Source organism: Drosophila navojoa, chromosome 5 (assembly GCF_054131105.1).
Source record: "Drosophila navojoa isolate 15081-1374.11 chromosome 5, UAZ_NAV_1.0, whole genome shotgun sequence".
NCBI lineage: Eukaryota > Metazoa > Arthropoda > Insecta > Diptera > Drosophilidae > Drosophila > Drosophila navojoa.
Window position 1 is genome coordinate 11,751,525 of NC_142893.1, and position 23,196 is coordinate 11,774,720.

The 23,196-nt window shown below is 43.4% G+C and overlaps 4 protein-coding genes across 8 annotated transcripts; 1 reads left to right on the forward strand and 3 right to left on the reverse strand.

Annotated features, from left to right (window-relative positions):
* Positions 1-1,037: 1,037 nt before the first annotated feature.
* Positions 1,038-4,331, reverse strand: LOC108654063 (endoplasmic reticulum metallopeptidase 1). Its single transcript, XM_018105112.3, has 10 exons — positions 4,205-4,331; positions 3,451-4,139; positions 3,300-3,384; positions 3,132-3,246; positions 2,911-3,065; positions 2,468-2,851; positions 2,028-2,393; positions 1,821-1,967; positions 1,256-1,753; positions 1,038-1,200 (listed from the first exon to the last, which is right to left on the reverse strand). The coding sequence occupies exons 1-10, from the start codon at positions 4,223-4,225 to the stop codon at positions 1,039-1,041; spliced, it is 2,622 nt and encodes an 873-aa protein (XP_017960601.1). The 5' UTR covers positions 4,226-4,331; the 3' UTR covers position 1,038.
* A 1,565-nt stretch (positions 4,332-5,896) lies between these two features.
* Positions 5,897-14,972, reverse strand: LOC108654055 (endoplasmic reticulum metallopeptidase 1). Of its 2 annotated transcripts, none has more exons than XM_018105103.3 (8): positions 14,709-14,972; positions 8,432-9,099; positions 8,014-8,371; positions 7,384-7,948; positions 7,140-7,324; positions 6,936-7,079; positions 6,379-6,873; positions 5,897-6,319 (listed from the first exon to the last, which is right to left on the reverse strand). In XM_018105103.3, the coding sequence occupies exons 1-8, from the start codon at positions 14,886-14,888 to the stop codon at positions 6,152-6,154; spliced, it is 2,763 nt and encodes a 920-aa protein (XP_017960592.1). In that variant the 5' UTR covers positions 14,889-14,972; the 3' UTR covers positions 5,897-6,151. The 2 variants fall into 2 exon arrangements, with proteins under 2 accessions (XP_017960592.1, XP_017960593.1); XM_018105104.3 differs by lacking the exon at positions 14,709-14,972 and adding an exon at positions 10,662-11,941.
* Positions 13,366-19,641, forward strand: LOC108654061 (endoplasmic reticulum metallopeptidase 1). 4 transcript variants are annotated; one of them, XM_089262296.1, is made up of 12 exons: positions 13,941-13,992; positions 15,117-15,206; positions 16,164-16,841; positions 16,922-17,006; positions 17,080-17,200; positions 17,253-17,407; positions 17,467-17,850; positions 17,915-18,095; positions 18,162-18,487; positions 18,561-18,772; positions 18,839-19,121; positions 19,192-19,641. In XM_089262296.1, the coding sequence occupies exons 3-12, from the start codon at positions 16,171-16,173 to the stop codon at positions 19,357-19,359; spliced, it is 2,586 nt and encodes an 861-aa protein (XP_089118422.1). In that variant the 5' UTR covers positions 13,941-13,992; positions 15,117-15,206; positions 16,164-16,170; the 3' UTR covers positions 19,360-19,641. The 4 variants fall into 4 exon arrangements, with proteins under 4 accessions (XP_089118421.1, XP_089118423.1, XP_017960596.1 ...); XM_089262295.1 differs by lacking the exons at positions 13,941-13,992; positions 15,117-15,206 and adding an exon at positions 13,366-13,503; XM_089262297.1 differs by lacking the exon at positions 15,117-15,206 and having other exon boundaries at positions 13,627-14,004.
* Positions 19,590-23,114, reverse strand: LOC108654064 (endoplasmic reticulum metallopeptidase 1). The gene is made up of 7 exons (XM_018105113.3): positions 22,795-23,114; positions 21,904-22,589; positions 20,895-21,826; positions 20,653-20,834; positions 20,442-20,585; positions 20,178-20,380; positions 19,590-20,117 (listed from the first exon to the last, which is right to left on the reverse strand). The coding sequence occupies exons 2-7, from the start codon at positions 22,587-22,589 to the stop codon at positions 19,667-19,669; spliced, it is 2,598 nt and encodes an 865-aa protein (XP_017960602.1). The 5' UTR covers positions 22,795-23,114; the 3' UTR covers positions 19,590-19,666.
* Between the last annotated feature and the right edge of the window lie 82 nt (positions 23,115-23,196).

The window sequence follows — 23,196 nt, forward strand, 5'->3', positions numbered from 1 at the left end:
CGAACGATACCTGAAACCTCAACTAGAAACTTAAAGCTTATCGAAACACTTCATTTTTATTTGGGCAATAGATTTATGCGTTAATGGCTTGTTCATGTAGGTACATGGAATGATTTTATTATGCGATAGCACTTGATATCGAAAATATGTAGTGTAATAGAAGGGGGAAAGCGGGTGTATCGCGTGCTCCTTATATATGTATGTATATCATTAGCAGCAGAGTGATAAAATCTGAATTTTTTAGGGGACCAAATGTCGTGAAAGAACTGCCTAACTATTCTTAGGCTTAGTATACTGTGACTGCCGCTCGGAGAAAAAGGCCGCAATAGAGTTTAGTGTAAACGGGCACGGAAAAAGTCGCGTTAAATTACAAATATATTAATTATAAATTTCGTTTGCGGAAAAAAATGGTTGAATAAATAATATTTTATTCTTTTAAATTTAAAACGTCACAGGATAATAAATAGTGTAATTCAACTGTCGAGCTCTAATTAAAGTCGATTAAAAGCTTCTATGCGTAAATTAATAGAGTAACCCACTCAATAACTAATTTACTTGTGTCTAACATCTACAAAACCATTGCAATGGCATATTCCATAATGGACTATTCAATGTCCAATATTGATCGAGTGATACAAAGAAAACAGGCCGATACCAAATATAAGAATATTAAAAAGAAGTCAAAGACATCTACACTAACCTTATATGGTATATTATATCATCATGACAAAACAAAATTTATGGAAAATATACACATGAATTGATTTCCAGGAAACCTTTTTTAGCAGCAACTAGGTGAGTCTATAATGCATAGAAAAGTACTATAAATGAAATATACAAAATGTCCCAATATATTTAAAACAAAATAAAAGTTCTGACTTATGTCAGAGCCCACAATATTTAGTAGCTTCATATACATATGTAAATTTCCATTTTTTTAGCAAATAATTGATTGGCTAATGGTAAACCTATTATTACATATTTATTCGTGTGCGTACAAATAATTTAATCTAAGGCTAACATTATTGTGCAACTATTTTAAAATATATATCTCTGGTACAAGGCTGGCCACGTCGCCACAATTGAATAGGATGGGAATGAAGATGCGAACTCCTGGCTTATGGCATCTCCTGCAGCGCCTACGAAGTGTCCCGACACTCCCACTTGAAGAAGGGGCATCTTGAAGTTTCCATTTTGTTTCTATAAAAAGGAATATTTAATGGAATCCGCCTACGATTATTTCCAAATCACTTACCGTTAAATCGATGAAAAACTTCAAAGGCGAATTGCCAATTCCGTAATTAATGTAGATGTGATAGGACAAAGGAAAGGGCGGCGGATTCTGAAGGTAGTCTTCTGTAAATGTCCAATTGGTGATCGTGACATCTTCGTAGGGCTCGAAAAATAAACTCATTTGAGCAGGACCCGATAAAGAGAACTCGAATCGCACCGTGGTTGATTTCAGATAAGTTTTGTTCAGCATTTTCAATACAGTCGATCCCGGAGGCTCAATGGGCTCTGACCTTGGCAACCATTTGCTCTGCAGCCGATTCTTCACGTATCGGAAATCGTATAACGGCATGCCACACATCATGTGCTTCTCGCATCTCGATTTGATGCTAGTTAATCCCGTCAAGTTGACATTCGTGCCCAAAAGTGGTTTCTCCTCCCGTCTGTCCTGGAAGTTAAACAAGTAGCCAGACTCATCCTTACTAAGTGTGCCATCGAATTCGTAAAACATGTTTCGAACTTGCTGGAATTTAATAGATTTATAGATTTTACAGATTTTATAGATGCAATTATACTAATGGGAAGCTTACCAGGTAGGCAACTCTTTGTCCGTTAGTCCTTTGTCGATAGGGGAATCCTAGGTGAGTGCTACTGGCCAAGTACACGGAGACGGAAGTGATTGCAATCAGAGTGAATATAACTAAACTGGGCCTTCGCAATGTATTTATCAGTGGGATCTGAGTAAATAAAATTATTAGTATTTGACTAAAATAAGTTGAATGGCAAAGCAAACTGACCAGGAAACCAAATGACAGAGTTGTGCCAATCGCAGAGAGAACTGCAATAAATAAGTCCTGATTAGTTGCACTGCCAGAGCGTCCAGTCATCGGCACGAGCACGACAATGAATAGATAGAAGACGTAGCTGCTGCAGAGGAAGGGAATTATCTGGCTGACCTTCAGCAGACCAGTCCAGGCATAGCCCCGGTCGTGCAGAGTGATCAACAAGTTCAATACCAGAGATACGACATAGAAAAGAAGGGGTATCATTAGGACGTATGTGGAACGCAAGCCGAATGACGTCAGGCAAATAATGAGAACAGCCAATATGACGGCCTGGGCATGCAGTGCGAGCTGCAGATGATAACCCCTGGAAATCTTTTCCTGGAAATGAAAAAAAAAAATGAAAAACTCTTCAATGAATGTTTGGGAAGCAGCTTAACACATGAATTACTCACGTTGCACTGAATACTGTAATAGACGGTAATGGGCAAACTGAGGCCAATCAGCGAGGGGCAGACATACAGGCCGATCATCAGCATCGGCGTGCTGAAGAAAGTCAGCGACAGTCCCGCATTATCCATTACAATCGACACCACTATGGGAAGTGCCAGTCCAAGTGCGAAGCAAATTAACTGGATGCTGAGCACCAATATAAACCAGCGCAGCACGTGACATATCGAGACATTGGATATAACTGCCATGCGCCACATTGAGATGAAGACAAAGAGGAGCGCAGCTCCGGCGACGCCAAAGTTAAGAGCTGTTCCTGTCGCCTCTGAGTAATATATAAAAGTAATTCCCAGGAAGTCAAAGTAGATGCCGCGCCCAGTTTTGTGTGCCTATAAAGTTTTTTTTATAACCAATTAACCAGTTTCAATTTTCAGTTAGATAAGTTTACCTCCATGTTCTCTAATTCGTCTGCATCTGCCAGTCCTCGAATTATGCTGAGCACATTATCGCCGGTATTCTGTAAGGACTCTCGAGGAATAACATCGATCACATCATACTTGGTATGGTAGACAAAGCCATTAATGGCCTGGCCAAAGTCCAAGCCTATAAGCACATATAGATGCAGTCATGTGAGTTGTATTCTCATTTCGAAGATTATTCTTAACCTACCTGGAATATGATCTTTAAAGATAGTAAAGTCCGAATCAGAGGGCAGAGCTCCAGTCTGATAGATTTCCTCGTTCAATGTTGTGCCAAATGGATGTTTGGCATATTTATTATAGTACTGTTAATAAATGACGAAATTAGATAAGGATTGATTACATTGACTATACTTACGCCCAAAAGCCAGTTGTGATCAGGTCCAGATTGAACCAGAAGTTCTCTGCTACCGCTTCCAGCCGCGTCCAGATTGACAACAGCTCTGCGAAAATATTGATGAGGTAATAATGCAAGAAATAAGCAAGAATTTCTATAAAGTACAACTCACTTGATGTTCGGTGCCCATTTGTGTTGGTTGATAAAGCCATGGGAGGCCAGCATGGAGCTTTCTTCAGCCCCATTGAACAAGAAGACGATCGGGTGCCGAAAGCTTTGCTCTGTGGTGGCCAGAGTTCGCAGCACTTCCAGCATTGTGACTATCATGAAGCCGGCATCCCCGGCAGAGGGAGTTTCTGGCTTAGAGTCGAAATGGCTGTTGACGAGCAGATATGACTGGCTGTGGCTGTCCTTCGGAGTAATTTTGACGGCAATATTCTGAACGTGGAGGTACAAGCTGTTTACGTTCTCATATACAAATTGGCCGGACACCTCTGATAAGTCAATTTCAATGTCAAAGTAATCCTTAAGCGAGTCTTCCTTAATTTGGTTGAGCTCCTTCAGGAGGTACTGCACAGCATCAATCTCATTTTGCTTCGAGCCAACCATTTTGGTTCCAATATTCGACAGATAATAGAGATTTTTATAAGCACGTTCCGCAATGAACTCGTGGCTTTTCACGTCCTCTATCGTCAGCGCCGTGGGCAAGCGATATAAATATGGTATAACCACGGCGAAAAAGAGTAGACCCCAAAACAGTAGAAATCCACCTGCGTAATACCAAGGTAACCTTCCGCTGTCGTCATTTTTACTTCCGCACCGAGGTTTATCCTCCAATCTGTTGCCAGATTCACTGCAAATCTAATAGAGATTTGTGACTTAATTATGGGAGCTGCAATTTAACTCAATTATCCAATGGTATTTACGAGCTTCTCCTTGTCACACATCCTTATTGCTCAATAAGTGAGTCCAATGGCGCCCTATTTTGAACTACTTCACAAATCGAGTGTTTGCTTATTTTATAGCAATCAAGTCACACATAACATGAAAGACTTGCAGAATTCAACAATAATAAAATCATATAATTTGATTGTCCGATAAAAAAAAAAATACATGCGAGGGTAGTCACAAAGCAAAGTTCATTGGATATTAGCAGAAATTATTATTGTTTACCATATATCGTTCTTGTCGTACGAATTTCTCTAAGATAAAACTTAGACTTTAGCCATGGTCTTTTTACTACTCTGCGCTTATCGTTCTGAAGAACATTTATCAGAGATGCACTTTACGAAAATATTGTCTGTATATAGCACAAACTTGACCTAACTAACAAATTAAATATGTGTATTAAGAGGCAGTATATATTTCCACAACTCTTGTGACAGCCCTCCTGTTGTCAACAGTCCATTTTATTGAGTTAGAGGAAACTCTCATATTATTTGCGGCACTTACCTCAAATTTACTAAACAGTCTACGATATAAATTAGCGATATCAGCACTGAATCAGCACTATACTATTCGCGATATCTCTCTCTATTCCAAATGTACCTTGTTTATAAAGCAGTTTTATTGGAAGTCTTCGAAAAGTGCTTTATTCACCTGTTTAGATGAAAGCTGGTTGTGCCTATATAAAAATACATTATCGACAATTTACAATAGATTTATGAGTTTATTATAATAAAACACGCTTCTTTTACCTACTGATTAAAATGGTAATGTACGTATTGAACAGTTAACGTATTTTTATCTAATTATAAACGTCATTCATATGTCAAAATAGTGACTGCAATGCCTGTTGAGACTTATAATTTATAGTATTATTTGCCATTTGATCGAGGATTAATATATGTATATGCTTTGGCTATGATGTAGTATAATATAACATAAAATAATAATCAAAAAACATATTAATAAAATTTTAGTAAGAAATGCCCGTAACTACCGACGAGTTGCAATGTGTTAACGCGCATAGAAAAAGTTGTTGAACAATGATTATTACTTGTATGGCACATTGTCTCCTTACATATTTAATATTAAATAAATAAATAAAAAAGAAACAAATAACAAAAATTAAATTGACTCTTATTAATATTTAATAACATTAACATTATATTAATGATCATTTAGATCATTATCTGATGACTGCATTTACAACAATAATTACGACTAAAACAATTGCCTTATTTGTTTTATATTAACAACAATTACAATTCTACTTAGCATACTTAACATATTCTAAACTATTTAAGTACTTACAGCACTCCGCAGAACAAAACCACCACCAGCAGATCAGGCTGCGCCGTGACTGGCTCCATTTATATAGGGAGAGATTGCCGCCCGAAGTTGATCTGTGGTCGGCGTTTGATCTTCACTCGTTCATTGCTTCACTCGAACATTGAGCGCCGAGTATGACAGCAATTGTGTTCGATCGAGCAATTAAAGTTCGATGTTCGATCAAACACACACCGGAGAGAGAAATAGCCAGATCAACGGACTCTCTTGCAGACAGACAAAGACAAATACATAAACACACAGCCAAACAGAAAAGCGACTGACGATTACTGCCTGCATTTTATATATTCTTGCTAAATTCATAATAAATCAAAACACAAGTCAAATTGCATTTTTTTTAGATTTTTTATTAAACTACTTAAGAGTTAATAATTATTGCCTGCATTTTATGCTATATATATAATAAAGTAAGAATGTAATAACATGTTACGAGATATACATACACACATATTTATCAGATTCTATCAATGTACATATAAATTAATTTGGGAATTGTTTCGACAATAGCTCAACAGCTTAGGGACTATAATTAGTAAAGAAATATCAATATCTATCAAAGGTACACTCTGTAAATGGGGCAATCAGAAGTACCAGCTTTCGTAGGTGCCCACCCAGGCCTGTAGGTAGGCGTAAGAGGGAAAGCTGTCGATATAGGCGCCCAGGCCCTTTGTTCTTTGCATGTCGTAATGTACCCAATGCCCACCGATGCCAATTTCCAAAGTGGGCGTGTCGAACGAAGACGTCGTCTTCTGCAATTGCAATAAAAGCTCAATTAACTTGTAAAACAATCCATGCAAGCCCAACAAACCTCAACGTCTATGGTGAACTCCAGGGCACTTCTATCCAGGCCATAAGAGAAGTACACAAAGTACGGCGGTGGCTCATTGTTCTTGATGAGCGTCTCATTGAACGACCAGTCCAGCAGCTTGGCATCGTTCTTTACGTTCACAAAGATGGTCATATGATCCGGGCCAGCCAACGAGAAGTTAAACCGCCTCTGCATCGAGTTATCCAGCTCTGTGGTTTCCTGTAGCGTCAGAGTAGGATAGGCCGCCGGTATCTCCGGCTGCTCCTTAATGGGTATCCAGAGACTGTATTCGCGAGCCTTGTGCCAACGGTGATTATACAGTGGCATGCCGCAGAACATTTCCTCATCGCAGAACTCGCTGACCTTGTGCAGTTGGCCAATCGTCTTGATCTCCTCTTCGGCTACGCTGAAACGTCGGTCTTGGGGATAGACGTAGATGCCGCTCTCATCAGTGCGCGTGGTGCCATCCGCATTGTGCAGGATGCGATGAGCGTGCTGCAGTAAGGAAATGAATTAGAATATGCTTTCAAGTAATATTCCTTTCTGTCTCAACTCACAATCAATGCGTAGCGCTGCGGCGATGTCTTGGGCTTGTATGGAAATCCTGCGTCAGTTACTGCAATGATGATGAACAGAATCGTGCCTGCCAAGAAGCACAGCACAATTGTTCTCGTCTTACGGAAGAACATAATGAGCGGCACCTGTGCGTAAAGTGCAAGTTAGCTATGGATCACAGAGATAGTCAAGTGCTAAATGCTTACAAGAAAGCCAGCAAACATGACCGAAAACAGCCACAGCAGAAGAGCGATTGATAAATCGGGATTAGCTGATCCGCCGGAACGGCCTTGCATTGGTATCAATGTCTTCAGGGCAGCCGTGCAGATGTAGGTGATGTAGGTGAAAGGTAGGATCTGGCAGATCATGACGACAATGGCAAACCAATAAGCTATATATAGAAAATTATAAATACTTGGAAAATAGTTGAATTAACTGCAGCTTAAATACCTTTGCGATGCCATTTGGTCACCAGGTTCACAATTAGAGCCACAATGTCAAAGAACACGCAGAGCATAATAAAATAGGCCGATCGTATGCCGAGGGCCGTCAGAACAATTATCAGCAGCACTAGGCAAACGCAGTGGGAGTGCATGAAGAGCTGCACACGAAAGCCTAGGCTGAGCGGATCCTTTTTGGTTCGCTCCAGATAGAGGGCGGGCAGAATGCTCATGCCAAAGATAATCGGAAATACATAGAGGCCGAGCAGTAGCCACATCTCTGTGAACCAGCTGAGTGAGCGATTCACTCCGTCCATGAAGACAGCGACGAGTAGAGCTAGCCCGAGAGCCAGACCCAGAGAGATCAGCTGTATGCCCAGAATAATACCAAAGCGCACCAGGACGCCCGAAATGCTGCAGCCCGAGCGCACGGACATGAAGTACAGAGAAATTCCAATTGCCAGGAGCGCAATCGCGCTGATTATCATGTTGATAACAATGTTCGTGGTTGCCGTGTAGAAAATCATAAACCAGCCCAGGAAGTCATAGAACACATTGTGGCCCTCGGCGTGAGCCTGAAAAGATGATAAATGGAAATGGAAGAACAAGAAGAGAGGGAGACGCTTCAGAGTCTACTCACTGCAGTGTCGTCCAATTCGGGAGCATTTGCCAGAGCCCTGGCCAGAGCCAGCACATTATCGCCAGTGTGTTGAAAGGAGGCGCGAGGAAAGACATTGACTCGATCGAATTTGGTGTGGTACACGTAGCCATTGAAGATGTACGCCATGTCGAGGCCAGGAACTCCGCCATAGTCACGGAAAATGCGAAAGTCTGTATCGGACGGTATCAGACCGGCCTGGAACATCTCCTCGCCCAGCGTGTTCGCAAAGGGATGCGGTACCTGGCGATAGTATTTCATGAGCCAGGGGTGATTGGGCCCCGACTGAAACAGAATCTCGCGGCCGCCGCTGCCTGCCGAGTCCAGATTGATCAAAGCTCTGCAAGAATCATCAGCTATAGTCGATATCCTAATTAGCGCTCAATCAACGTTCACCCACTTGCAGTTCTTGGCCCACTTGTGCTGCGTGATGAAGGCGTGTGAGGCCTGCAGCGGATTCTCCTCGGCTCCATTGAACAGGAAGACAATGGAGTGGGCCAGCGGCTCATCAGTCTTCGCAATGACACGCATCACTTCCAGCATCGTCGCAACCATGGAGCCATCATCACCAGCACCCGGGCTGCCGGGCACTGAGTCGTAGTGGCTATTGATCAGCAGATAGTTCTCGTTCGAATTGCCCTTCTCGCTGAGCTTGACGACCACGTTCTGAATGCCCTGGTACATGTTGACCATGGTCCAGTGCATGTAGGCACCGCTCGCCTGCTGCACATCGATCTCGATCTCGAAGCGCTCGTTCGCCTCCGCCTGCACCTTTTCGATCTCATCCCTAAGGAACTGCACGGTGGTCACCTCATTGGCCACACTGCCCACAACGCGTGGCCCGATCCGCGTCAGCTCGATGAGGGTGTCCTCGGCGCGCTGTGCAATGAAGTCCCGCGGATGGGCTGCCTCATCGGCGCGCGTCAGCGCCGTGGGCATGTGATTGATCTGCGTGTTGACCAGCGACAGATAAATGACGAACCAGAAGCCGAGGAAGGCGGGCGCATAGTACCATTGCAGCTTCTTGGGCACCTCAAAGTCCACATCGATATGGTACTTGGAGTTGAACTATAGGAAAGTGAAAGAAACTTAGTTGTTTGACCGATTATCATTAGGCTCAAAGTGCTTTAAGCACTATTTATAGCAAGTGGTCAGCCGGACGATATCTAATCGCAGAGCAGGCGCTGTAAACGCGACTCCAGACGCACCCCCTGCTCGGCAGCCATAAACGAATGCCAAGGCTAACTGAAACGTTGATCGAGCTATTTACATGATACGATTATCATTCGGGCGGGTTGCATTCCTTTCGAAATGGCTATGGCAACAAGTCAATATATCGGCCCCCTGGGAACTCAATTGAACTCTTATTGCTTTATGGGCTTCTGATAGGGGATTTTGTTTTGCAAAGGCTAAGCTTTTCGCAAGTTGGATTTCAGCTGATCCATGATTCATTTAGGCGTGTGGATAATGTACGATTATTCTCGAATTACTGCAATAAATTGATAAGCTTTCGAAAATCGCCAAACATTGGCAACAGAGAGTCCAACAACAATTTGCAAATCGGGCGGCTTCTTTGATATTTTGGCTATAGCAAAACTAATTGGACTTATTTGATAAACAAAACGATTAGCCGCATTTGCTGTTGGTAGCCCAGTAGACTACGAATTGGCCACTGCGATAAGCAATGATCCAGCACACGCCAGAAACGTGCCTAGCACTTGAGTTGACCAATTTGGAATTGATCGTTCCGCCTGCCTTAGATTACAATTATGTAGCAGTCTCAATACAAAACTTAGTAGCTATGTTAATGTTAAAATAATGCTAAGCCGATTTTAATTAGAATTTAAATAATGCTATGAAATATTGAAATATGTAGATTGCTTAGAAAAATCATATTAAAATTATCTATAAAGTTCTTTGAGTTTATATTAAATAATTAACATAAAACCTAGTCTGTAGTTTTCCTAAAGTAAATAATGATTACGTAATCTGTAAACTGTAAACTGTATTCCATTAAAAAAAAAATAATGATAATAATAATAATTAAGTTTTAAGAATAGTAAGTATTGTTTGCCCATATAGGTATACATGTTTGCTTTATACTCGTGTTTAAATTAATAATAAACTACGACAATTGACACCATTGTATTTAATCATAAATTTGCCATGGCAGCTGTTAATCAATTCTGTTGCGGAAAATGTGAGGCGTTTAACGGAAAGTTAACTTTTTTAGGCATGGTTATATAGTAAAAATATATACTTTAACACACAACATATATATATCTTACTAAGACAGTAGTGGATTTAGGATAAAAATAAATTAAAAATAACTTTGAATACGATTTGCCAAATACTTTAGCAATTGAAATAATTTTTCCGTTTGAAAATTCAAAATTAGATTTAATAAGCAATTAATTTTAACTTGAAGAATATTTTAAACTTAATATAATAAATAATAAAGTTTAAATGTACATAATTTTCACATAAATAAACTTTTTGAAAATCCTAACTAGAAATCACTAATTGCACACTCAGTTCGATAAAAACCTTTGGGTTTTAAAAGAGAAAATTTAATTGAATGTCACTCAAGGATAGTGTGATATAATTGATCTCAATAAACGTATACGTACACCCATTTTGAATGAACTTGAACACTGGTAAATTTAGAGACTTTCAATTTCGCACACTGGTATTTATCCTTTGATTACGTAAACACTGCCCAGCACTGGCGCTGCTAGACTCCACGGCGGATCGTTGGGATCGTTCACGTCTTATGGCCGTCACTGGATGAAGCAAACGCACAAATGAAGCGAACGCGACTCGCACGGCGTTCTTAAAATATGTATGAGCACAAAGGTGTTTACGGGAGCACCTGAAAATGGCCAACGTCAAGTTATCGTTGGGAATGCAATATCTAACGGTGATACGATAAACACGCGCAATTATTGTTGCCTCGGTTATTGAACAGCCAATTCGGCTTGATTTTTGTCTTATTGGATGTTATTATCGCACTTGCTGTTCTTGTTGGTGTTGTTGTTGTTACGGTAGTGTAGAGGCACCTGTGTAGTAGTCGCAGTCCATAATGTGATACGATTACGAATTGTTTTCTTTTAGTATAGTGTTTTTTTTTTTTTCCTTTGCGTTTCTTAACGGGTTTTATCTTTATGGCAAAGAAATATGATATTCGGTTGGGGTGCGAAAATACTATTTCACGATATTGCTGGCGGCGTGGCACCTTAGAAGTGTTTGCACTGTACCCAGTTTATCTATCTAATAACCGAATGGCATCGCCACAGTGTCATAGTCAATAAATACTTTTCACTGGCTCTGCTCCATGGCCCAAGTAAGCGTCATTGCGATACCTCACCCACTCGCCGACTAACTGACTAACTAGCGTCGATACGTATCCAGAGCCAGAGCCAGAGCCCGAGCCCAGAGACATCAGCAAACATAGAGATAGTCAATGGGCGGTTGTGCCTGGCTGCCTATTGCACTTGTCTCTGGCCTCTGATGTTGTAATGCATGTTCCTCTATAGACTTGACTAATTAATTTCTGCGCCGTTCGCTGTTCGCTGATGCCATTTGAGTTTATGTGTCATTGCATTCTTTTGTTTTCCCTCCGATTCGCGTATTGGCAAATTCTCTCGCGTTGGGCACGGATTTTGGATTTTGGAACTGGGCGGCGCAGCGAATTACTTTGATTCCGCTTGATTAACAAATTGTTTTCATTATACGAATCGTTTTGTTAGCTAGCCAACCCATATATGCATGTATATTTGTATGTGTGAGTGTATGTGTGTCCACTGAGTTATGCTTGACTGCATCCAATGCTGGGAAATTGACTCGTCCGAACGATCTGAAATTATGTCAAATACTATTTTCGCGCTCGATTGCGCGACGGCAGCGACAAGTGGCAGTCTTATATTTTTAGAATATTTAAATAAGTGAAAACCTATTAGAAACTGTCAAAGTACCTCTAGGTGGTAAAACAAAAACCTTTTCTAAAATAAATTAAGTTGGGAAAGTTTTCTGCTCTTTAGTTAGTTAGCATGAATGATTTAGTAGTTGATGCATAAGTCGATATTACGAGAACTAGTTAAGTAAAATTTTGTCAAGATAAGTAAAGAACAAATTTTGCACAATCAAACATAAATGACAGCAGTGTAAATATTTTCCCAAATTTTTGTTGAATTAGAACATGTGTATAAAAAAAGAAATTGAAGATATTCCCTGCACACTCATATTTTTAAAATTCCCAAAACATCACGAATCGCATGGCAAAAATTCACTTGTTAGCGAGTTCTCATCTTACGTTGCTCAAGGTCGCTAACATAAGATTGCCATAATCTGAATTATTGCCGATTGGCACAATTCATGCTCAAATATATATATATACATAGAAAATATACATACGTTCACATATATATTTTTATGGTGCACAATGATTACGATTAAGTGCGATTCCAGTAAATACATATATGAGAATCAATTTGAAAATTCTACTCAAATGACGCACCAAGTAATACCGCATTATAAATTTAAATTCCAACAGAGCTTTTTATTTTAAATTTAAATATTCATTATTCGATTGCTTGTGCGCATACTTATCATGGTGACTGTGCGGCAATCGCATGAAAAATCAGTGCTCTAACTTGTCAGAGTTCTTTAAAGTATGGAAATCAAATAGAGCTTGTTGGATTGACTGCTAATCCAAATGCTTTTAGCTTAACTTATCGCCAGGCAATTATCAATTATAGCCTTCATTATAGCTAATTATTTGTGAAGTCACAGTCTTATCGCTCTGCGAATAGCTGCCAATATCTATGCAGACTCGTTACGTGTCGATATGGATTTAGGCGTCCCTTCGTACACAATGATAAACTATTGTACCTTTGAGCTCGTTTAGCGAGGTGTGGAAGATGTCTTTCCAGGGTAAGATTAAATATAAGTAAATGTGGAAAATGAAATGAAATGAGTTTATAATGCCAAGGTCTTGAGCATAGAGTGCAAAGATTATATACAGATTTATAGATCTTTTAGATTATGTCTATAAAATGTAATATAAATTGGAACATGTTGATCAACAATTTATCAAATTATATAAACAGTTGACTGCTATTGAGATATTGTGCAAAGTTATTGAAATGTCCCTCGCAGCGATTAAGTCGATAATGAGTCTAATTCAGCGGGCTTATCATAAGCCCACTAGCAACTCTTGAGGTTCAGCCACTGCAAATCCATAAATTCGAAAATTATGTATATAAAATTGCGGCTGCTCGTGTGGAAACTAATTAGTACGTGAACAGGCGATGCGCATGGCGCAGGTTAATCAAACTACTGACTGGATGGGATTAGGATTTGAGCAGTTAGTTGATCCACAAATCGATTCAATATCATGTCGACAACATGCAGCAACGACAACAAAAGTCTCGGCAACGACAGCAACAAGGGCAGCGTCGACACCATCATCAAGTGAGTTCGATGAGCGCAACAAGTTCTCTGCTGCTCTTATATGTGTGGACTGTGCTGTGATCTCTTGCTCTCTGGCTCGGCCGCCTCGCTCTCTCCTTCTGCGCCTCCTGCTGCACTGCTGCGCTGCTCTGTGCCCGGCCAGACAGACGTGCGGCGACCGTCGAAGGCGACAGTTGAGGTTGCGTTCCGTTGTGTTCTGTGAGAGTTCTGTGTGCTCCGTGTCAGCTGATGGCACATGTTGCTGCCGTTGACGTTGGCCGCCCTTCAGCATTTTATATAAGCACACAACTATATAAAAAACGCAGAAACTGAATACGAACAAACATTCGCGTCGATTTTCATCAAGTGTTAATCAGCATAAACAATTGCGAGTGCCAATAATTAATAAAACAAAAGGAAAAGGATTGCATTTCGACAAGTTGATATTCAACAATTGAGTGTGAATACGAACGCGAGTGTGAGTGCAAGCTCAAGTGTGTGAACGTGAACGTGAACGTGAACGTGAGTGTATTCAAACACACTTTGTTTGGCTTCTTGTGTTGCTTTCTTTCAACGGCAGTAAACACAAACAACCGCAACTTCCTTTGCGTCGGCTCTGGCTGCTTGTTGCAGTCGTCAAGAGGCAGGTTATTGACTTCTTCTTATGCTGCGGCCCTTGCGGCACATGTCGCACATTTAGCTGGCAGCATGCAGCGTGCAGCATGTAGAATGTAGCTGTATCTGTATCTGTATCTGGCAGTTACTATTGTATTGGATTGCCTCTTCCGCTGCGTTTCTCTATCTGCGAGAAAGCCCAAATAAATGTTGTTGGCGTTGCTCTTGTTGGTGTTGTTGCTGCTGCTGCTGCTGCTGCGGCTGTTGTTGTCACAGTTGATTGCCGTCGCCTCGCCGATTGTTTGGATTTTCTTCCCATTTAGATAGTCTTTAAATAGATCTTTCTTTGGCCTCCCCCACACGAGTCATTTGCATGCGAGCACTGTTTTGTTTTTAATTCGATTCACCTCCGTGGGCGTGACCACACAAAGATGCGCTGGAAACCCATGAACAACAACAACAAGAAGCAGAAGAAACCGACACTAAAACTGAAACAGAAACTGAAACTGAAATCGAAACTGATACTGAAACAGTAACTGACTGATTAATGCACTCGCTTGCTAAATTGATTAACCACACGTCCCATGGCACCAAGTGTGCGCTCCACTTACATAGGCATCCCATTCCGTCTCCCTCTCCGTCTGCCTCTCCGTCTGCGCCGCGAATTTGTTTTTGCCTGTGCCGCGTCTCGGTCTGGCGGTCTCATTTAATCGGCGCTCCGCGGCTGGCCCCTGGGGGTCATGAGGCGCATTGCTATAAATGGGTCGCTGTCGCAGGGACCCCGATTGCATTCTGTCCGCACTTTAATCATCAGCCACAAGCACCAATTGCAATTGCCCCGTTGCTCTCTCACTCTGGCTCAATAATAAAAAAAAGCAAATAGCAAAAACAAATGGGAACATCCAACACTTTTCTGTTTATAGGCTAAACGAACTGCAACCATTTGGCAGAATTCTTTGTATACAACTTTTGTTTTGTTTTTCTTTTGCCTTTTATTTTTGTTTTAATTTTTTTTTTAGGTATGCGTCACATGAATTTTAGTTGAGCACGGACTGCACTTCAGAGGCTCTCTAAGAGGGCGCCTTGTGGGCATGACTGAATAGGCATCGGTATAGTGATGGCCAGAACTGAAAGCTTTTGTTAACTTGCCTGCGCTGAGCTTAGAGCTTTCTTCTAAGCGCCAAATTTAACTGGGATTCGCTTGAGTTGACTTTGTGCTCAGAGTTTCATTCGTTTACTCTTGTACAGGGTATTTTAGTTTTGCACATAGATAAGTCAAGCGAATGGCATATAGCTGATCATTAAAGCTAAATATTATGCGCTCAATTCGCTATAAATAAAAACGAAAATCAAAATTTACAAAATGTCTCAGCTAATTTACGGCTGCTTCTCATCTACGTCTGGCATTAGTTCACAAACGAATATTTGCCCAACATTTATTGTTTTCATTTAGTTTTTTCCCCATTTACGAGCAAGCCGTCAGCTGTCCACATGGAAAATAAGTAATTATTTTTTGGGGCAACACATGTGTTCCGCTAGACTCAATCTGGTGCCTGTTGCAGAACCAAAAAAATCGATGACAAAATCTCTGAAAAGATTAGTTTCGCAGCCAGATAATGCGCAGTAGAGAATTGACTACCTTTCCCTTATCATTGCAATGAGTATCAGCCCAGCTAGCAGGAGGAAGCAGCTCAGCTCCCAGCTCTTGCTAATGTTGTCTTATTAAGATATAAGCTGAGAGCTTCTCATTTGGCTATCTGGCAATTGTTTCCAAGTACTTCTGATTGATTCGAGTAACTTATCAGCCATCTATCACTCGGCCACTTGAAAGCCATCGAGACATCGATTACCATGTTTATATACCTTATCGGGTGTTCAAGTGGGTGGGCAGGGAACTATTTAATCAATGACTGCGATGAAGCGCAACTTCCTGATGGAAGTCTGGCGGGTGCAGTGTTTCAGCGGTCATTTCGGGTCAATCAATTAAGTCGATTGCAGAGCCAGCCAGTGGTGCGCTGCGGCCGTGTCATTTCGCACACTCATTCGGTATTCATTATTCATTTCAGCCACAAGATGAACTCCAAATATGAGAACATGAAAATCATCTACAATCGCAGCAAAATTGGCTGGTATTGGGCGCCGCTCTTTGTGGCCTTCTGGTTCCTGCTCTACTATTTGGTGGTGGTGCCCAGCTTTCACAGCATGCCGCCGCTGAAGACCGTGCAGGATGAGCTGCTGCAGCCGGGCCAGTTCATTGGCGAGCGTGCGGAGGGCACTCTGCTCAGGCTGTCGAAGATTGGACCCAAGGTCGTAGGCAGCGCTGCCAACGAGCAGGTGGCCGTCCAGTTCCTGCTCAGCGAGATCAACGACATCATCGACGGCGGCCGCGACGACCTCTACGACATTGAGAAGGATGTGCAGATAGCGTCGGGCAACTACCTGCTCTGGTCTATGGTGAACGTCTACCAGAGCGTGCAGAATGTGGTGGTCAAGGTCTCGCCCAAGAATCCCACAACCGAGGCAGCTCTGCTGATCAACAGCCATTTCGACACGGTGCCAGGCAGCTCTGGCGCCGGCGATGCTGGCATGATGTGCGTCATCATGCTGGAGGTGCTGCGCGTCATCACCAAGTACGAGACGCCGCTCACCAACACGCTCATCTTTCTGTTCAACGGCGCCGAGGAGAATCCTCTCCAGGGCTCGCACGCCTTCATTACGCAGCATCCCTGGGCCATGAATGTGCGGTAAGTGGGAAGCAAGCGAAAGCAAACCTGAGGCAAATTTGTTTCCAACTCTAATTTCAAATTCACTAAAATGCTGACAGCGCTGTGGTCAATCTGGATTCAGCTGGCAGTGGCGGACGAGAGATACTCTTTCAGTCTGGACCCGATCATCCCTGGCTAATGAAGGTGAGTGTTGACTAACAGTTGATTGCCTATTCACTGCCTTCAATTAATTGAAATTGGAATCAATTCAATTCAGTACTATGGCAAGCACATCTCGCACCCATTCGCCTCAACTATTGGCGAGGAGCTCTTCCAAAACGGCTTCATACCCTCGGAGACGGACTATCGCATATTCCGCGACTTTGGAAAGATTCCAGGTAGAGCAAAGAATTCGAATTTTCCAACTAAATCTAATGCGTTCTCTCGAAGGCCTCGACATGGCGCACACATTGAATGGCTATGTCTATCATACGAAGTACGATCGATTTAATATAATACCACGACGCACCTACCAGCTGACCGGAGACAATGTATTGGGCCTGATCAAAGGCCTGGCCAATGCGCCCGAACTGGAAAATCCAGACGTAAGTCTTTAGATAGTTAATGTTATGTATGTGTATATAATAATCTCCATCATTATCAGAAATATGCAGAGGGCCACATGATATTCTTCGACGTGTTGGGCTGGTTCTTCATCTACTATCCGGAACAAGTGGGCGTCATCATCAACATTTGCGTCTGTGTCCTGGTCCTGGCTACGATTGTCGTCTACATCTGGAGCATGGCCAGCAATACGGGCATGTTCCGGCGTCGCATCTTCGCCAAGTTTGGCATCTTGGCTGCGCTGCAGCTTTGTGGCGTTCTGCTGAGTGTGGGTCTGGTCATTTGCATAGCCCTCTTCCTGGACGCCGTGGGCCTTTCGATGGCCTGGTACTCGCAGACCTGGATGATCTTCGGCTTGTACTTTTGCCCCATGTTCTTTGGCCTGGGCATACTGCCAGCCATCTACTTTAGTCGCACGAAGGAGGTGGGTTTCTCAGATCCTCAAGGGGTTGCATGCCTCCTTTATTCACTGTTTACTCCGCTTCCAGCACGGTCTTCCACTCGGCTACGGCATTCAGCTGCTGATGCACTCGCACTGCTTGATCCTGACAGCCATTACCATCATTATGATCTGCTTCAATGTGCGATCGGCCTTCATTCTGCTCATTTGCATTGGCTTCTACACCCTCTCCGTTCTGCTCAACATGGCCACGTGTGCCCACAAGACAAGTGAGTTGAATAATCATTATATATGCATATATACATGATCAAATGAATAATCAATTATTTTTATAGATTTCCTGTGGCTGATTCCCCATTGCCTCTGCCAGCTGCTGCCCTTCATGTTCTACACCTACTGCTGCTATGCCTCCTACGTGGTGCTTGCGCCCATGCAGGGACGCGAGAGCGGCTCGAATCCGGATCTGCTTATCGGGGTTTATACGGCTCTCTTCTGCTTGCTGCTGTCTCCGTTTATAATACCCCTGCTCTGCCTGTTCCGTAAATCGAAGACCATCATCTCGCTCTTTGGCATCTGCACGCTCGTCTTCATCATTCTGGCTGCCACGCCCGTGGCATTCCCATATGTGGAGAAGACAGCGGTGCAGCGTTTCTTTGCTGTGGTAATTGATTGGAGTTTGTCTTGGCCACAATTTATTTGTTACTCATTGGCCCATTTCGTATCTCCTCATTCAGCACACGACACGCACCTTCCACAATGCAGACGCAGCGCATTCCGTCAACCACACGGACTCCGGCTACTACGTGATGCCCGTGGATCGGCATCCCAACTCGGTGGATAGCATTCTCTTTGAGGGAACCAACTTGACGAAGGCGGATCGCAGTACGTGTGACACTGAAATAATGTGCGGCTTTCCCATTTACAGTTCGCGTTGGGTGAAGGCAGTGTAAGCAACAGTGACAGCCCCACACGTTCATAATAATCATAGTAATTCTTCATTTGATATTTGCAGAGATAATAGCTATTGGGTGCCAGGCCCAGAGCCGAATAAAGACTATCTGCCCACGTTGCGCATAATAAACAAGGAGAGCACCTCGAGAACGAACATAATATTCACCTTAGAGGTGGCTGGACCGGATCATGTGAGCATATTCATCGAGCCACTGCAGGGCGCCAAGCTCGTGGACTGGACCTTCACCAAGGAGCCGCTGGAGAAGTCTTTGCCGCCGCCCCACTACGTCTATTGGTCTTACGCCCTAGACCCGACACCTATGCGATTCAATCTGGAATTTGAGGTAAATCTTTAAGGAGTTGTCAACTCGAAGAATATTATTTTTACTGATTATTTATACTCTTTTATAACAGCACAAAAGTGAGGATTGGTCTGGCACCACGTTCAGGGTCGCCATCATGGGACACAGAATACACGACGACATGTTCATAGACAAGGACTTCCGAGAGTTCCTGGCCAGGTTTCCGCCCTGGGCGCACGTCAACTCGTGGATCGGCTCCTACAACAGCTGGCAGCTGTAAGGGCAGCCGAGTCAGCAGATGCAACGCTTGATATTCACTCACTACTCATGGTTCGGAGTCTCTGAACTGTTGTTAAGTTTTCGCATTCATCCGCATACGCCAAACACAAATTCACATATGATACTCGCGCAGGCGAACGTCCAACGAACAAAAAGTTGTATTTAAATTGTAATTCTAGACTCTAATTGAAGCCATCTCCCATCACTGAACAAACATCCGAAGCGCTAAGATTTTAATTGTATTAAAATATATTTTAAATAATTTATTAAGATATAGAAATCACTTGAAACATTTGCCAGTCATTTGCCTAGAAGATCCAGCTCTCGTACGAGGCAAGCCAGTCGGTGGTATAGGTCCAGTCCGGAAAGGTGTTCAGGAACTCCCGGAACTCGGGCGTATAGTGTTGCGGATGGTACAGGAAATGCACGCTCACTGCCAGCTTGAAGTAAGGCCCATCCGTATTCGCAGCGTCGTGCTCAAACTCCAGCCAGAAGTTGTAGGGCTCCGTGACCAGGGAGGTGACATGGTATATGAAATAGGGCGCAGTATGGCCATCCACCAAGAGCGTCTCATCGAACGACCAATTCGTGATCTTCACTTTCTCCAAGGGATCCACGTACATGACAATGCGATCGCCCGCCTTGAGGCTGAACTCGAATCGCTTTTTGTTCAAGCTTATGGACTGACGCGATACTTCTGTCAGCTCTGTGGACACTGGCAGAGCGGGAGCAGAACTGTAAATCCAGCGAGCAGAGTCCCTGAAAAAGAATCAGATCTTATGTATAGAGTAGTGTAAATACGACTGAATTGAGACCTACTTCCAGCTCAGCCAACGTCCACTGTAGAGCGGCAGGCCGCAGTAGGGCTCCTCTGCGCAATTATTCTTCAGCCAAATCTCGGGCTCTACGTTCTTAAGCGTTGTATCATACAGCTCCGAGTATCGAGTATCCACGGGCTGTATGTAGAAGCCCGTTTCTTGAGTCGTTGTTCCATCCAACTTGTGCAATGTGCGTTGGGTGTGCTGAAAGAAACTTGAGATTGGAGCTCATAGGTCTTGGCGGAGCTGAGCTGAGAAAACTCACCAGAACATAGTATCGCTGTGCGGCCACATCCTTTTTGAAAGGAAAGCCAGCAGGTGTGGCGGCTAATATGATGAATATGATGATTAGGACGCCAAACATTGAGATGAAGGTCTTCGATTTGCGGAATTTGTGTAAGACTGGCACCTGAGAAGAGGAATAACTATAACGATAATACTACACCCAAGCAGAGAGATAAAGCTCTAAAACATACTATGAATCCTGCGAAATGCATTGTCATGAGAGCAATGAATGCTGCGAGCAGCATATCGGGCTTGCTGTCGGGTCCATCGCGACCCTGCATGGGCACAAAGACCAGCAGGAACACGTACATCAAATAGGTGTAGAAGAAGAAGGGCAAAATCTGGCACAGCAAGTGAACAGTAAAGAAACACTCTGCGAAAGAGAGAGAGGAATAAATTAGCTGACAGACCGAATAATTTATATATCACTTACTCTTAATAGTCAGTCTCAGGATAAACTGCACAATCATCGAGACGGTGTAGAAGAAGAGGCCAATCATGGGGAAGAAGGCTGAGCGTATGCCCAGACCAGTGAGGAGCAGGCAAAGGAAGACAATCAGAATGCAGTGGGCATGCATGAAGCAGGCAATGGTGTGATTCAGCTTCATGTAGGTCTTGCGCTTGGTCCAGCCAATGTAGAAGGCGGGCAGCAGACCCAGTCCGAGGAACATGGGACAGAAGTACAGACCGAAGGTCATCCAAATGCCATAGTACCAGGACTCGGCCAGGCCAACGGCTTGCATGAAGACAGCCACGAGCAGGGTCAAGCCCCAGGCGATGATTACGGCACCCAGCTGCACCAGACAAATGGTGCCGAAGCGCAGGGCCACCACCTTGGGTGCATCCACCACATTGTCCTTGGTCATGAAGTAGACGGAGATGCCAATGCAGATCAGAGCGCCGATCGAAACGACGATGTTAATGGCAATGCTGGCATTCTCGGTATAGACGACAATGAACCAGCCGAGGTAGTCGAAGAAGACAGCGTGTCCCTCTTCGTGGGCGGCCGTATCATCCAGCTCCGGGGCGTTGGCCAGCGCCCAGGTCAAGGCCAGCACATTCTCGCCCGTGGACTGATAGGTGCCGCGCGCCAGATTCTTAAAGTTGTCGTACTTGGTGTGGTAGACATAGCCATTGAGGGCATGCGCCATGTCCAGGCCGGGCACATTGCCGAAATCGCGAAATATGCGAAAGTCCGTGTCGGAGGGTATAAAGTTGTTCTGAAAGAGCTCCTCGCCGAGCGTTATGGAGAAGGGGTGTGGTGCATGCTTCTGGTAGTAGCTCATCAGCCAGGGATGATTGGGGCCTGTTTGGAACAGAACCTCACGTCCGCCTGATCCCGTCGAGTCTAAGTTGATAAGTGCCCTAGGAGAGTTGATATAGTTAGAACTGTAGAAAGCGAGAGCGAGAGAGAGAGAGAGAGAGAGAGAGAGTCTACGCACTTGCAGTTTTTGGCCCATTTATGTTTTGTTATGAAGCCATGGGCACCCAGCATGTTGGCTTCCTCTGCGCCATTGAAGAGAAAGACGACGGGATGAGCCAGCGGGCGGTCGGATTGTGTCATGACGCGCAGCGTTTCCAGCATGATGACCACCATGACGCCGTCGTCGCCAGCAGCTGGTGTCTTTACCTCCGAATCGTAGTGTGAGTTAACCAACAAATAGTTGTCGCTGGGACTATCCTTGCGGGAGAGCCGCACCACCACATTGGACACATTGTCATAGCTGGTGGCCGCATCCCACAGATAGAAGGAGCCCGCAGCGTACTGCACCTCCAAGTCGATGTCATAGAGATCGCTGCGCGACTGTTCCACAATCTTTTCCACCTCGCGCTTCACAAAGTTCACTACGTGCACCTCATTGTTTATGGATCCGACCATTTTGTTGCCAATCGATGAGTACTCGGCCAGCTGGATCATGGCACGTTCGCCAATGAACTCGCCCGGATGATTGGCCTCATCGCGCACATACAGCATTTTGGGATACGAGAAGAAGCTCGGTATGGCGGCCACATAGAACAGAGCGAACCAGATCACGCAGAAGATGGGCGCCCCATACCAAGGCCACTTATCGTCGCGCTTTTTGGAGCCCTTCTCCCCAGATGCTATATCTACACTAGAGAAAGACATCTGCGAGAGAAGAAGAAATGTGTTGAGGGTTAGGATTATATCGAACAAACTGATCTGTTATTATAATTTCACTTCATTAATCATTTTGATTACATTCTTAGAATTCCATAATGTCTTTATTGTATTTTCTTGGCCACTCTTGTCAATAAAAGTTATTCGTGTGGCTATCCTTCCTTCAGAATTAAACTAGAAGCTGATGAATTACCTTTAGCTTATTTGTTGACCTTTGTGAGTACTTTGTGTGCTTAACTAAACGCAAGAAATTGAACCGCAGCGCCACACCTGAGTCGGAAAACTAACAAATGAATTGGCAATTAATGCAAACATTTCGGCTCTAGGCCACTAAGTCCGGACTTATCGGCGATAATGCCTTGTAGATTACGATTCGGCGATAAGGAGCCGCAAATTTGGGGGGTTTATGGCTTGATGGCCAGCGGTTAGATTAAGCTTTATGCCCGCATATATCTTATTGCCGAACTAAACTAAAGGAAAATAAATATTTATAATGCTCGATGATCATTAGCTTAAAAAAGGAAAACAATACTTAAAGGAAGAAAAGAAAAAGATCAGAAATTCATTGGTCGAATTTAGTAAACAAAATTCAACG

Bases quoted from the DNA above. Each gene is read 5' to 3' on its own strand.
- LOC108654063 (XM_018105112.3), bottom strand. From the start codon at position 4,225: ATGTGTGACAAGGAGAAGCTC. The intron at 4,140-4,204 runs GTAAATACCATT...AATCTCTATTAG, and splicing joins TGTGTGACAAGGAGAAGCTC to ATTTGCAGTGAATCTGGCAA. The intron at 2,852-2,910 runs GTAAACTTATCT...AAAACTTTATAG, and splicing joins ACGAATTAGAGAACATGGAG to GCACACAAAACTGGGCGCGG.
- LOC108654061 (XM_089262295.1), top strand. From the start codon at position 13,427: ATGTCGACAACATGCAGCAACGACAACAAAAGTCTCGGCAACGACAGC. The intron at 17,007-17,079 runs GTGAGTGTTGAC...AATTCAATTCAG, and splicing joins ATCATCCCTGGCTAATGAAG to TACTATGGCAAGCACATCTC. The intron at 18,096-18,161 runs GTGAGTTGAATA...TTATTTTTATAG, and splicing joins CACGTGTGCCCACAAGACAA to ATTTCCTGTGGCTGATTCCC.
- LOC108654055 (XM_018105103.3), bottom strand. From the start codon at position 14,888: ATGCAATCGGGGTCCCTGCGACAGCGACCCATTTATAGCAATGCGCCT. The intron at 7,325-7,383 runs GTATTTAAGCTG...TTCTATATATAG, and splicing joins GACCAAATGGCATCGCAAAG to CTTATTGGTTTGCCATTGTC. The intron at 7,080-7,139 runs GTAAGCATTTAG...CTTTACGCACAG, and splicing joins TCATGTTTGCTGGCTTTCTT to GTGCCGCTCATTATGTTCTT.
- LOC108654064 (XM_018105113.3), bottom strand. From the start codon at position 22,589: ATGTCTTTCTCTAGTGTAGATATAGCATCTGGGGAGAAGGGCTCCAAA. The intron at 21,827-21,903 runs GTGCGTAGACTC...CAACTCTCCTAG, and splicing joins AAATGGGCCAAAAACTGCAA to GGCACTTATCAACTTAGACT. The intron at 20,118-20,177 runs GTAGGTCTCAAT...ATTCTTTTTCAG, and splicing joins GGACGTTGGCTGAGCTGGAA to GGACTCTGCTCGCTGGATTT.